Source organism: Pseudophryne corroboree, chromosome 11, assembly GCF_028390025.1.
Source record: "Pseudophryne corroboree isolate aPseCor3 chromosome 11, aPseCor3.hap2, whole genome shotgun sequence".
In the NCBI taxonomy this organism is placed as follows: Eukaryota; Metazoa; Chordata; class Amphibia; order Anura; family Myobatrachidae; genus Pseudophryne; species Pseudophryne corroboree.
This window is the reverse complement of record NC_086454.1, coordinates 306,070,387-306,085,782: the sequence shown is the minus strand read 5'-3', so window position 1 is coordinate 306,085,782 and position 15,396 is coordinate 306,070,387. Positions and strand designations below refer to the sequence as shown.

General features: G+C 47.1%; 1 protein-coding gene across 1 annotated transcript in view; it reads left to right on the top strand.

The window, feature by feature from the left end:
• ITFG1 (integrin alpha FG-GAP repeat containing 1) overlaps positions 1 to 11,849 on the top strand; it is a 402,294-nt gene extending 390,445 nt beyond the window's left edge. Inside the window, exons 17-18 of the mRNA XM_063945577.1 lie at positions 5,563 to 5,680; positions 9,696 to 11,849. Coding sequence (XP_063801647.1) covers positions 5,563 to 5,680; positions 9,696 to 9,755 — 178 coding nt within the window. The 3' untranslated portion in view covers positions 9,756 to 11,849. The remainder of the gene's footprint in view (positions 1 to 5,562; positions 5,681 to 9,695) is intronic.
• The last annotated feature ends 3,547 nt before the right edge of the window (positions 11,850 to 15,396 follow it).

Genomic DNA, 15,396 nt, shown 5'->3' with positions numbered 1-15,396 from the left:
GAAAATATATATATATATATAATTCCAGGACGGCTGGAGTCAGAAAGTCTGACTTGCTGTTTATATTGTATGCACCCAAAAAGCTGGGTGCTCCTGCTTCTAAGCAGACTATTGCTCGTTGGATTTGTAGTACAATTCAGCTTGCACATTCTGTGGCAGGCCTGCCACAGCCAAAATCTGTAAATGCCCATTCCACAAGGAACGTGGGCTCATCTTGGGCGGCTGCCCGAGGGGTCTCGGCTTTACAACTTTGCCGAGCAGCTACGTGGTCAGGGGGGAACACGTTTGTAAAATTCTACAAATTTGATACCCTGGCTGAGGAGGACCTGGAGTTCTCTCATTCGGTGCTGCAGAGTCATCCGCACTCTCCCGCCCGTTTGGGAGCTTTGGTATTATCCCCATGGTCCTGACGGAGTCCCCAGCATCCACTAGGACGTTAGAGAAAATAAGATTTTACTTACCGATAAATCTATTTCTCATAGTCCGTAGTGGATGCTGGGCGCCCATCCCAAGTGCGGATTGTCTGCATTACTTGTACATAGTTATTGTTACAAAAATCGGGTTATTATTGTTGTGAGCCATCTTTTTTTTTAGAGGCTACTTCTTTGTTATCATACTGTTAACTGGGTTCAGATCACAAGTTGTACGGTGTGATTGGTGTGGCTGGTATGAGTCTTACCCGGGATTCAAGATCCTTCCTTATTGTGTACGCTCGTCCGGGCACAGTACCTAACTGAGGCTTGGAGGAGGGTCATAGGGGGAGGAGCCAGTACACACCATGTGATCCTAAAAGCTTGCTTTTGTGCCCTGTCTCCTGCGGAGCCGCTATTCCCCCATGGTCCTGACGGAGTCCCCAGCATCCACTACGGACTATGAGAAATAGATTTATCGGTAAGTAAAATCTTATTTTTATTTATATAGAGCTCTTTCTCCAACAGGACTCAAGGCGCTTTACAGAGATCAAAAACAATGCACATAATACAGAGGATCTAAGTAATACAGTAATAGTTCAGCAACACAGACATAAAAGAAAACCTTAAGCACACAGAAAGCATAATGCAGGATTGGTGTAGGCATTTTGGGTAATAACTTCCAAGGGTTGTGTATTCCACCCTCACAAGGTGCCAAGTGCGGCAGCCATCTTGGGCGCTCAGCGTAGGATTACCCAGGGTGTAATAGTCCACCCCTAGAAGAGATGACACAAAATGGAGGCGATTTCAGAGTCCTACAGTTCAGAGTAGGGTTCCATCAAAACCATCAGGCCTATGTATTTTTCATCCCATCCACAAGTGTACCATATGGGGCAGCCATGTTGGGTGCACTTTGAAGGTTACACTGTGGGAGGTGAGCCATACAAGGGCCAAGTTCATATATGGGAAGACTGACGCTTATGTAGTAGTATGATGCACCCTGCATGTAGGGCCCAATGGAAAGGTGTGCAATCAGTGGAGGTAAACATTACAGGAAAAACATATGGTGGGGTGGAAGAGAGGAAGGAAGAAAAAAAACAATAGCAGGTAACTAGTGGCAGAAGTAAAATTGGGATAACATTATTTTGATAAGATCATAGTACGGGTGGGTATGAGAATGTGGGGGGCATACTCAGAAGCAATGGGGATGTCCCTGCTGAGCCTGGTCCTTGTGCTCTGCCCCCACAGTCCCCTGTTCATCTTGAGGGTTAGGCCCAGGAGCAGACTTGATGTTCTCAGCCGGAGAGGTGGTAAGCCTGGTCCTGGAGATCTCCTGGTAGAAGTCAGGAGAGGCCACATAATGATCCTGAGTTTTGTGGTTGTAACGCCGTCCTTCTGTTATCTTGTTGGTTTGTTTGCCTTCTGTTTTCCTTCGGTTTAACACAGGTATAAACTGTTATTGATTTTAGCTGCCACTTAATAACTAGCCATTTCATATCTGTAGTCCCCACTGTTTGCATGAGGACATTGCTCCATCCCCCTACTTTCCTGCACCTTTGACCTCTGCCGGAGAGCAATCCAAAGTCGGCTGTTATTACTGATGGTGCGTCGGACACCACAAGTTTAAGGAAGATTCTTGTAAGCCTTTGTACAACTACCCAAAGAGTACAGAGACAAACGGATGGGACGGAGCCCAACTAGGTGCCAGTCTGAGGAAGTGATGTCCTTACCAGGAGAGGGTTAAATGTTATTGGTTATTAATGTCGCCCAAAACCCAGTGCTTTCCTGTATTAATCCAATGCATGAATGAATTAAGTTCTTTGTCATTATACAAAACAAACAAATGAATTGACAATGAAGTACAGTATAAAACTAGCCACATCCTTGGACAGGGGCTTCTCACAAACGAGTGTATTTAGTCCTGACACTTGTTTGTGGGCCGGTTGGTCACATCCGCTATTGGGGGGTAATTCTGAGTTGATCGCAGCCTCAAGATTGTTAGCAATTGGGCAAAACCATGTGCACTGCAGGGGAGGCAGATATAACATGTGCAGAGAGAGTTAGATTTGGGTGTGGTGTGTTCAATCTGCAATCTAATTTGCAGTGTAAAAATAAAGCATCCAGTATTACCCTGCACAGAAGCAAAATAAAACACCCAAATCTAACTCTTTCTGCACATGTTACATCTGCCTCCCCTGCAGTGCACATGGTTTTGCCCAACTGCTAAAAAAATTCCTGCTGCGATCAACTTGGAATTACCCCCTTGGTTGGAATTAAACGACATCTATAGATGGGACAATAACAATCCGGCCTAACTGCGGGTAAAGTAACGCCAGCCGTGCATCAGGTAAGGAGTGGTGTGGTTCATCAAATCGACAGTATCTAGGTCGACAATGTTTAGGTCGACCACTATAGGTCGACAGTCAATAGGTCGACATGGATGGAAGGTCGACAGGGTTTCTCGGTCGACAGGTCTAAAGGTCGACATGAGGTTAAAAAAAAATTGTGTGTCGTTTTCTTCGTAGAGTGACCGGGATCCCCAATTAGTGCACCGCTTTCCCTTGCATGGCTCGCTTCGCTCGCCATGCTTCCGGCATGGTGCCTTCGCTCGGCACAGATTACCGTTCCAATCGTAGTCCACGTGGATCGTTAAGTATGAAAAAATTCAAAAAAAGAAAAAAAAATTGAAACATTCATGTCGACCTTTAGACCTGTCGACCTAGCACATGTCGACCTAGAAACCTAGTCGACCTTCCATCCGTGTCGACCTAGTGACTGTCGACCTATAGTGGTCGACCTAAACATTGTCGACCTAGACAGTGTCGACCTTCAGACCGGATCCCGGTAAGGAGGGATTCACGTGTCGCTGTCTCTGCAGGATTACTATGAATACTGATATGTAGGTCGTCCGTCATACTATCGCTTCCATACAAATTAATCGCAGCAGCCTGTGCATCAGATCTATAACGGTGAATGAAATCATTCAGTGTCGCTGTCAATCACGCTCCAGATGAAGTGATTTCACAATGCCCAGTCGGGAAAAGGTGATGCTTTATTGGGATGGCGGATGTGAAGGAAAAGCTGGGTCCTGTAATTGCAGAACACCATGTATAATGCCCAGATAAACAGCGCTGCCGGTGAGGAGGGGACAGAACAGGAAACATATGCGGGTTAGTAAATAAGGATGTGTCAGATACAGGGGTCATACAGCTTTACATGATCCTAAGAAACGCAGAGCGGCAAGATATTTATAGTCAGAGAGCGCTCGCAGACTCCTCTCTCCTGGATATATAAGAGGACAGGAAGAATCTGATTCTGTTTATCTATTATATTAATATCAAGCCCTGTATCTCCTGCTCCGTCTCACCGCTCCCCAGAGACACTTAGGTCCCTGACTTTCCACAGTCCTTATCTCAGCCTGCAGACTTAATGTACGTCAAGTCACGATTTGCAGACCAATAACACGTCATGGACTACAATTCCCGGCAATCCCCCTGCCAGCTTCTGATAGTCAGAGGTAGGCAAGTTATGGCTTTCCAGCCAGTGTTGGCTAGCTGGGTATGCTGAGACTTGCAGTTCCACAACAGCCGGAGAGATATTCCTGGCCTGCCTGTAGTGAAGCGTATTGCTGATCACGGGTGGTCTTCTGTATGCCGAATGTCGGGATCCCGGCGCACAGTATACCGGCGCCGGAATCCCGACACCCGGCATACCGACAACTATTCTCCCTCGTGGGGGTCCACGACCCCCCTGGAGGGAGAATAAAATAGTGTGGCGGTGCCCGCAGCGTGATGAGCGCAGCAAGCCCGTAAGGGGCTCCTTTGCGCTCGCCACGCTGTCGGTATGCCGGCGGTCGGGCTCCCGGCGCCGGTATGCTGGTCGCCGGGAGCCCGAGCGCCGGCATACTGTACTACACCCCTGAGCACAGCTCTGGCCCAGCTTTCTAGGCTGTTTTATTTCATGTTGTTTTCCAGTATTTTGCAGTGAAATGCATGAATGTAAGTTCTTACATGAGAGGTACAGAGGGAATGCAACAGGTTACAGTTATGTCTGTGACATCGGTCTGCAAAGCATTCTGGGAAGGACATACTCTACACACCTAAATCTCTTACTGCAGTGTTTGTTTCACTTGTAGCTGTGTAAAGTCTAGCTCAGGGGTGGGGAGCCTCCGGCCCACGGGCCATATAAGGCCTGCAAAGCCGTTTGTTCCGGCCCACTCGCTTGTGTGTCAGCAAGACACGCCGCCGCTCAGTCCGGCGGCGGTGTGTCTCAGCTGTCAGGGCAGGGAGGAGAGCGCAGCTATATGTCCGGCGGCAACGGAGGGTAGGATCTCAAACCAGCCGCCGGTTTGTGAGCCAATCAGCTCACGGACCGGCAGCCAATCAGAAGCCGCCACTGCCGGTCCGCGAGCTCTGACTGGCTCACGAAACGGCGGCTGGTTTGAGATCCTACACGCTGCTGCCGCCCGACATAGCCGCGCTCTCCTCCCTGCCCTGACCCCCTGACAGCTGAGACTCGCCGCCGCCGGACAGAGCAGCAGCGGTGAGCAGCACAGTGGGGTGGGAGGGCATTTGTGTATCTGGCACTGTGGGGGCATTTGTGTATCTGGCACTGTAGGGGCATTTGTATATTTGGCACTGTACTGGCATATGTGTATCTGGCACTGCACTATTGGGGGCATATGTGTATCACGTCCCATTTTTATTGGCGACCCCCATTTTTTGGCGCGCGCGCACTCAGTACCTCAAAGGGGCATAACTGCTGGGGGGCAGGGTCATTTTTAAGTTGATCATTTTTGTATGGCCCCCGAAGGATTTTATAAATATCCAAATGTCTCTTGGTAGAAAAAAGGTTCCCCATCCCTGGTCTAGATACAGGTACAGTCAGGCTTATCTATATTGTTGTAATTTAGACGTGCTGCCCCCTCTGTGTCTGTGATACTGCTCATGGCTTCATACCCTAATTAATACACGGGCTATGGATCTGGTTCAGCACACACTGACTGCCTCTACTTTCAGTGTCAGGTGCTCTTTGTGACCGATAACATCTGTGATATATGAACATCGCCTGAACCCCGCTTATACTGTAAATGTGTGATGACAAGTGGTTTATTACGTGCGCTGGATCCATCATTTTCTCCTTTCGTCCCCAGCTGGAGTGCAAAGCTGTACCTGACGCCCAGTAACATTGTCCTACTGACCGCCATAGCCCTCATCGGCGTCTGCGTGTTCATCCTGGCTATAATTGGCATCCTGCACTGGCAAGAGAAGGTAAGTCCTCTGCCGCTGGGGTCTGATTGTAGCCGTGGTGACAAGCCATCTTATGCAGGAGTGTTAGTAACTCAGGGGCAGATGTATTAACCTGGAGATGGCATAAGGAAGTGATAAACCAGTGATATGTGCAAGGTGATAAAGGCAGCAGCCAATCAGATCCTAACTGTTAATTTACATATTGGAGCTGATTGGCTGGAGTGTTTATCACCTTGCACATATCACTGGTTTATCACTTCCTTATGCCTTCTCCAGGTTAATACATCTGCCCCATAGTGCTGTGCAGGAGACATGAGAAAGGTCACAGGTACGGGTCACGTCCCGGTCTGCGAGGTACCTGCACTGTACTGTACAAGGACAATCAGTCACACAATCCCGGTATGTAAGAGCAGAGAGTCACGTCAGTCTTTCTACATGTATGAACCGGCATACACTTATTGTATTACGCCAAGGTCAATAGATTGTCTGTTCTGTAATAAACTGTTATATGCCACAAAGCCATTTCTGTCTTTTGAAAGCAGCCAACAACACAGACTGTATACTGAACGATCAGTGATGAGTCTTGGCTGAGCCTGTTTCTCTGGCGACAGACGTCATAGGGCCGTTAGAAATGGTTGAGCTTTGCAGTGATTTTAATGAACTGATCGAACATAATTAACTCGCCTCGTTACCACAGCTGTGTCTGTTGTTTTTCCATTGGACACTCGTTCAGTTGGTGGATGTGGAGTTTTGTCGTTGTTCTATATAAGAAACGTTTACAAAATGAAGCAGATACATCACTGACGACTCACGGACATTTGTGCACGCAGGGAAATATTCGCAGGGGCCTCTTAAATTCTGATTTCTTTGTACAATTAAAAAGTGACGATCGGATTGGTGTGTATGGATTACAGTAGCCTTTATCCACGTGCACCGGTTGTTGGGAAGGAGCACCCTGCACGGTCTGCAGATGATTTACATACAGTGTGTTCTGCACCCCCCTCCGTCCTAAGACCATGCCACTTGGCAGACTCTAATCATGCCAAGGCAAATCTCCACTGTGCGGCAGACATCCGCTTTCCAATTTATAACTTGTCTGATCTCAGAATCAAACCACGGCTGAGACCAATCTACATAGGGACAGATGCAGGCAATCTCCGGTCTTACCAGGAACTGCTGCCGTCGTGTTACACATTTCCGGTTTCACCTGCATCGCCTCTGTTCTGTATAAAGGGCTCAGATATTAAGCTCTGCGGGTATCTTACAGCACAAGGACACTGCTCCATTATCTTCCCTATTCCTTTGACACTCTATAAATAAATCTGCAGGATTATACAGGAGAGCGATCTGTTCTGTAATAGAGACCCCAAGCTCTTGCAGTAAGTTCTAATTGATGTTTTAGGGATTGAAGAGAATTTACCCCATGCAGAGGACAGAGTGTGGATGGTCATCTCCAATGCTTTCACACCGTGGGTGGCAGCTGTTCCTTATACCCAGACACCGTCCCTTAGACGTAGCTTTGTCCCGGGACGTGTTTTCTGCTGGTTACATGTTGTTCTCTAGACTTTAGCAGTTGATATTTATTGAAAACAAGTGACGAGTTAACCCTGTAGTCGTGACATGAGCAGTAGTGCTCCAAGAAAAGCGTCTAATGGTATTTACACATGATGGGGGTAATTCTGAGTTGATCGCAGCAGCAAGTTTGTTAGCAATTGGGCAAAACCATGTGCACTGCAGGGAGGGGACAGATATAACATGTGCAGAGACAGTTAGATTTGGGTGGGGTGTATTCAAACTGAAATCTAAATTGCAGTGTAAAAATAAAGCAGCCAGTATTTACCCTGCACAGAAACAAAATAACCCACCCACATTTAACTCTCTCTGCACATGTTATATCTGCCCCCCCCCCCCCCCCTGCAGTGCACATGGTTTTGCCCAATTGCTATCAAACTTGCTGCTGCGATCAACTCAGAATTACCCCCGATGTCTTTGGTCTTTCCCCTGAACGCTGACAGTGCAAACACAGGTGTCTTAATATGCCTATCCTGACATTGCACCAAATAGTCCAGTTAGGGGCCCACAGACTTTGCGACTTAGCTACTCCAAGACACTTTCACAAAATGTGTGTCTTATTTGCAACACGAATGCAACAAGAATACAATGCGCGTGTACCCTGACTACTGTGTTGCTGCAGTGCACCACTCATTCACTATTCTGGGTAAGTAGGCAGTGATCCAATATTAGTGAGTAGCGCTACACCTTATGGCAGACGGGAACCCGGTCTTAAGGTCGTCAGTAAGTAGGTCGACCACTATTGGTCGACAGGGGCTCTAGGTCCACATGTTCTAGGTCATAGGTCTGCAAATTCGGTCATCATTACCCCACACAGTGCATGTTTTGCAGGTCTCCTCACAGAATCACAAGTGAAATAATTAACGCCACCTGCGGACCTTTTAAAATGTGTCTGTGAGTAATTAATACACCTGTGCACCTGCTGGGTTACCTGCAAAACATGCACTGTGTGGGGTAATGAGGACCGAGTTTGCAGACCTATGTTCTAGGTCGACATGACGAAAGGTCGACATGAGTTTTTCACTTCTTCTTTTTTTTTTTTATAATTTTTTGAACTTTTTCATACTTTACGATCCACGTGGACTACTGGGAACTGCAACCTGCCCGAAGCAAGGGCACACGGTGCACTAATTGGGGTTCCTGATCACTGTACGGAGAAAACTACACTAAAAAATGTTTTACAAAAATTCATGTCGACCTAGAAACCACGTCGACCTACTTACTGTCGACCAATAGTGGTTGACCTAGACACTATCGACCTAAGTCTAATCTACCTAACATACCACACCCGTGGCAGACATCATTGGGCTTAATCTGCAACTTTACAGCAATTCCTTTGTGACTAAAGTCTCTAGGACACTATACGCGAAGTTACAATGCGAATAAGTCACATAATTCAGGAGAAAGTACGGTACTCGCCCCCTGTTGCGGATCATCTAAGTTGCGCCATATGGTGCAAAAAGGACAGGTGTATGCGTACACATCTGTGCAGCAGTATTTGTGTGTCCGAGATGTCTTGTGTATTTATGTTGGCAATTCCTTCTCTGAGCAACAAACGGCCAGAAATAGTTTTCCCTCTATTTATCATGTGCCGTGGACAATATCCCCAGAAACCGCAGTGCTTACAAGGCAAAGCGTGGACCCTAATGAATTGTTACAATTGGCTGCAGGTTTCCTCTGTTCCCCTTCCATCCGCACTCTGTGCCTGATGTAGTGTACGCATACGCTAGCCTGCTCCTGACTTTCACTATCTGTGCTTTAAAGTGTCACACTTGTGACCAATCACAAACAAGCATCATCTCTTAAGCAAATACCGGGACACCTTTGCGCCCATTGACACTTTCCTAAATGCCGCCCTATATTTCAGTGCATCCACAGATAGACAATCTCGTCTTTGGGTTTTCTAGCCATTCTTGAGAACTTCTCGTCACGTTTTTATTATAGCTGTAAAACTTGTGTAATTACAGGTAGGTTTCTTTCTTATTATTATTAAGGGTATTGTTATAACTTGTCGCTGACACTAGGAGTAATGTGTGGCCTTATGAGGGTGAGCGGGCCCCACAGGCGGCCCCACCGATGTGCATCGGGTCACCTGTCATCGATTTAATCAGACGCCGCTCATCCATCTCGCTCACTCGCTGCCGTAACCTCCCGGAAGATTAATCTCCACTGCTCAACTTTGACTCAGATCTGCAGTTATTGAAAAATGAGCGACAGAGCTTTTTAATCCATATTTAAGTGGGTGAATGTGAATTGCTTAAGCTATATGCAGCATAGACGCTCGTTAGCAGTTAATGGCTTGTTTAATCATTATGAATAGAAAGTTTTGGATCATTAGTACTTGCAGAGAAATTATTGCCATTATAAACTGGACCCTTATTAGTGATTCATAAGTGCGGCTGTCACAGCGGCCTTCTAAGCGCCAAAGTCACGCGCTAATGTATTTCTCGTTACTGTTTTCCAGAAAGCGGACGACCGGGAGAAGCGACAGGAAGCGCATCGCTTCCATTTTGACGCCATGTGATTCTCGGAGGAACCCTTCAGCTGCCTGCGCATGTCGGACCTGCGGCCGCATCTACATACCATGCGATGCGTTTGACAGTGGTGGCCATGTTGCAGGATGGCCAGGCCACAACCACCAGGAATAGTCCTATATGTATATTTTGCATTATGTGTTAATTTATTGGTGCACATTAAAAACATGAGGTTGGAATCCTGTCTTAGGCCCCCGTTAAGCTCCGTGAAAGGGGTACCGTAGGCTTTTTTTTTTATTTTTCTTCTCTGAAGGGATCATTTTACGGTCTCCGTCTACTATAATTTGGCAGAAGGGACAATATGATGATGTTTGAATCTCTGGGAATGATTTTCGATGTGATCACTGTCCGTTATACGAGATTATAATACCTGTTACATCTGTATAATTTTGCATGTTTGCACAAGCTTGGATGAAAGCTGTAACATAAAACTTTTTTTCTTTTTTTTAACTAAAATTAAGTGTACCAGGGTGTGTTGTGTAAGGTGCGTTAGATTAGAGGGGGCAGGAAAGGTCAGTGTTTTACAGTGTAATTGTCGCCGGCACAGTGCCATTTTGTGACCTGTGACTGAGTGATGATGTCACTAGTTGCTATGGAGATGACAGGCGGATGATTGGTCTGTCCCACAAAATGGCTGTCCTGGAGAGTGGACAAGTGCGGTCACTGTCATATTGACTGTTTTGATAGAGGGGGTAATTAGGTAGTATTGTTAATTGTTTTGACTAATGAAGGATTTGCCAAATTCATACGTAATTTATAAATGGTGTATTTATGTCTTATTGCGAATATCCTGACCAGCGGTAATGATTTCATCATGAGCGGTCGGTATTGGCAGCGGAACACTCCGGATCATAAGCCGATTGGATAATATGGTATAAATTGTACAAATGTGATTTAACACATATGGCCAGATGTAATAGCTCCTACGTTTGGCAGCCGCATGGGATGCCAGACGAACTCTGACATGTGTTTTTTAAAGGAGCACTCATGTACTAGGCATGGTTTAGCCTTGTACGTGATTGCCTCTTTAAAAAAAAAACAAAAAAAAAACTCAGAGTTCGACCGGCCTCCTGCACGGCCTCCGAACTCAGGGCACTATTACATCCGGCCCGTAGTGACCATTATACTTATAATTATCACTGCAGATATTGGCCTTCTAATATGAACCACAGCTGTCTCTGGTTGTTTGCACCGGATTGCTGTAGATTTGTGGGGTATTGCCAAGAGGCAGAACCGGCTGCACCAATAGGAGCCACGGGATCCGGTCATGTGACAAGTGCTGGGGATCCCAGCAGTCTCCATGCCGACTGTTGGTGCCACAATTTTTGTGCTGCCCGTAACCTTTGCATTAGCCCTCCATATGGGGGGAAGGGTACGATAGTACCCTTACTCATTATTAAAAGGTGGCTCCTATGGCTGGAGTGATGTATGGATGATCTACCCCGTACTGTAAATTATAAGAAGCCAGTGAGGATTTCCATGACCATATAAGGGCACAGGACCACAGGCTGAGGCGACTTATAATTTACAGTGCGAGGTTCCTTACTATAATACACAAGTTTTCCTAATAAACATTCAGGCAACGACACCAGAACTCACAGGTGACACAGATATTGGTTACAGCTAATATGGATATATTATTAGCTCTTGTGGGTTATCTATAAACACATTCCGTGTTATGTCACTTAGATGCTGCTGTATATTGCTTGTATATTGCTCTTATTTATATTATTCCTCCCCGGCGTCATACACCTGCACAGAATCTGCCATCGATGGGACAGTGTGTCTGGGTGTATTAGAGATTCTGTAAACTGGGCTAATGTATTGATCATATTATGTTCTATCTACAGCTGGATAAAGCAGACTGTGCTAGGTACCTAGTAATGTACAGGGGCACCGTGCTGCGTCTACGCTGTAATCAGACACTAGTAACAGGCTGCGCTCCTTTGTGCACTGGCCGCTACATTCCCGTAACTTGTATTAAATCGTGTTCCGTGAACTCATAAACTGCCAATCAGATTACTTTGTTTCTCCATGTACTCATAACCATGATCTGTCATTAAAGAGACTGTAACATTTCAGAAGTGGATGTGTGCTGTCCTATCTGGCTATGCCTGGTGTGTGTAATATATGCTGGATGCCTGGTGTGTGTACAGTAAGTGTGTAATATATGCCGTATGCCTGGTGTGTGTACAGTAAGTGTGTAATATACGCCGGATGCCTGGTGTGTGTACAGTAAGTGTGTAATATACGCCGGATGCCGGGTGTGTGTACAGTAAGTGTGTAATATATGCTGGATGTCTGGTGTGTGTACAGTAAGTGTGTAATATATGCTGGATGTCGTGTGTGTACAGTAAGTGTGTAATATATGCAGGATGCCTGGTGTATGTACAGTAAGTGTGTAATATACGCCGGATGCCTGGTGTGTGTACAGTAAGTGTGTAATATATGCTGGATGCCTGGTGTGTGTACATTAAGTGTGTAATATATGCTGGATGCCTGGTGTGTGTACAGTAAGTGTGTAATATATGCCGGATGCCTGGTGTGTGTACAGTAAGTGTGTAATATATGCTGGATGCCACGTGTATGTACAATAAGTGTGTAATATATGCAGGATGCCTGGTGTATGTACAGTAAGTGTGTAATATACGCCGGATGCCGGGTGTGTGTACAGTAAGTGTGTATATTACACACTTACTGGATGCCTGGTGTGTGTACAGTAAGGGAGTAATATACGCCGGATGCCTGGTGTGTGTACAGTAAGTGTGTAATATATGCTGGATGCCTGGTGTGTGTACAGTAAGGGTGTAATATACGCCGGATGCCTGGTGTGTGTACAGTAAAGGTGTAATATACGCAGGATGCCTGGTGTGTGTACAGTAAGGGTGTAATATACGTCGGATGCCTGGTGTGTGTACAGTAAAGGTGTAATATACGCAGGATGCCTGGTGTATGTACAGTAAGTGTGTAATATATGCTGGATGCCTGGTGTGTGTACAGTAAGTCTGTAAATAGGATTTCTCTTACGTCCTAGAGGATGGTGGGGACTCCAAAAGGACCATGGGGTATAGACGGGATCCGCAGGAGACATGGGCACACTATAAGACTTTGAATGGGTGTGAACTGGCTCCTCCCTCTATGCCCCTCCTCCAGACCTCAGTTAGATTCTGTGCCCAGAGAGACTGGACACACACTAGGGGAGCTCTCCCGAGTTTCTCTAAAAAGACTTTTGTTAGGTTTTTATTTTCAGGGAGACCTGCTGGCTACAGGCTCCCTGCATCGTGGGACTGAGGGGAGAGAAGTCAGACCTACTTCTTCTTAGTTCAAAGGCTCTGCTTCTTAGGCTACTGGACACCATTAGCTCCAGAGGGTTCAATCACTTGGTGCGCCTAGCTGCTTGTTCCCGGAGCCGCGCCTTCACCCCCCTCACAGAAGCCAGAAGAAAGAAGCCGGGTGAGTATTCAGAAGAAAGAAGACTTCAGTGACGGCAGAAGACTTCGGTAACGGAGGTACAGCGCGGCGGTCGCACTGCGCCCCATGCTCCCACACATACACCAACGGCACGTGCAGGGCGCAGGGGGGGGGTACGCTGGGCAGCAGTTACTGTGGTTTTTTTAACACTGGCAAAGAGCATATTTTAAGTGCCTATGCACTAAATATAAGACCCCCGCCAGTATAAATATTTAAAATCGAGCGGGACTACAGCGCGCCGGAAGGGGGCGTGGCTTAGCCCTCACAGCTTACCAGCGCTATTTTCTCTCTTCACAGACGCTGCAGAGACGCCGGGCCGAACCTCCACTCTCCTTATCAAGTACAAGGAGCAAAGGGGGGGGGGGGGGGGGCACAGTGAATTGGTGCTATTTAAACAGCGCAGTGATCATATATTATTTTGTCAGTAGTATATGGGCGCTGGGGTGTGAGCTGGTATACTCCCTCTGTGTTCTCTCTAACAGGCTTCCCTGTGGATCTGTCCCCTATTGCCAGTGTGAGTGTGTGTGTGTCGGTACGGTGTGTCGACATGTTTGAGGCTGAGTGCTCCTCCCCGGAGGAAGTTACTGGGGGCGCAGAGAAGGATTTGGGAGTGACTCTGTCGGCACCGCCGACTGGGTGAATCTGTTGAGTACATTGAATGCAAATGTGGCGTTATTGTCTAAGAGGCTGGATAAATCTGATTCTCAGTCACAAACGTGGAGAAAATCCATGGAGGACGCCTTATCCCAGGTGCAGGCCCCCTAAGGGTCACAAAAGCGTTCATTTACCCAAATAGCTGATACGGATACCGACACAGACTCTGACTCCAGTGTCGACTATAGTGAGGCCAGTTTACATCCAAAATTGGTAAAGAGTATTCAGTACATGATTGTGGCTATTAAAGATGTTTTGCATATTTCTGAAGTACCTGCTGTTCCTGATACAAGGGTTTGTCTGTATAAGGGAAAGAAACCTCAGGTAACGTTTCCCCCCTCTCATGAACTGAACGCTCTTTGTGAAAAGGCTTCGGAATCGCCTGATAAAAGATGGCAGATTCCCAAGAGAATTCTTATGGCATATCCTTTCCCCTCTGACGACAGGGAAAAGTGGGAGTCATCTGCCAATGTGGACAAGGCTCTGTCCCGGCTGTCCAAGAAGGTGGTGCTCCCGTCTCTCGACACTGCTGCCCTCAAGGATCCTGCGGATCGTAAGCAGGAAACGACATTAAAGGCCATTTATGTCACTACGGGTGCACTCCTCAGACCTGCCGTGGCGTTGGCTTGGGTGAGTAGTGCTATTGCTAAGTGGGCTGATAATTTGGCATCTGACATGGATACCCTGGATAGGAATAACATTCTTTTGACTCTTGGTTATATCAGGGATGCTGCAGCTTACCTAAAGGATGCGGTGAGGGATATTGGCCTCTTGGGATTAAGGGCCAATGCCATGGCAGTCTCGGCCAGGAGAGCGCTGTGGATTCATCAATGGAATGCTGATGCCGACTCCAAGAAAGCTATGGAAGCTCTCCCTTATAAAGGTAGTGTCTTGTTTGGTGACGGCCTCGCTGACCTGGTGTCTACCGCTACAGCGGTTAAGTAATCTTTTTCCTTCCTTATGTTCCAGCACAACAGAAAAAGGCACCCCATTATCAGATGCAGTCCTTTCGGCCTAATAAATACAAAAAAGGAAGAGGCTCGTCCTTCCTTGCGTCAAAAGGCAGAGGAAGGGGAAAAAGGTCGCCTGCTGTGTCAGGCTCCCAGGACCAAAAGTCCCCCCCGGCCTCTGCCAAGTCCACCGCATGACGCTGGGGCTCCCCTACGTGAGTCCGTGCCGGTGGGGGCGCTTCTCCGACTCTTCAGTCAGGGCTGGTTTCACTCGGGCCTAGATCCTTGGGTGTTAGACATAGTGTCCCAAGGGTACGAACTGGAGTTTCAGGAGGTGCCCCCCCACCAATTTTTCAAATCAGCCTTGCCAGTTTCTATCGCAGAAAGGGAAGTAGTGAGTGCTGCGATACAAAAGCTGTGTCAACAGAGTGTCATTGTCCCGGTACCCCCGTCCCAACGGGGAGAAGGGTTTTATTCGAGCCTCTTTGTCGTGCCAAAGCCGGATGGCTCGGTCAGACCGATCCTGAACTTAAAATCCCTCAATCTGTATTTAAAA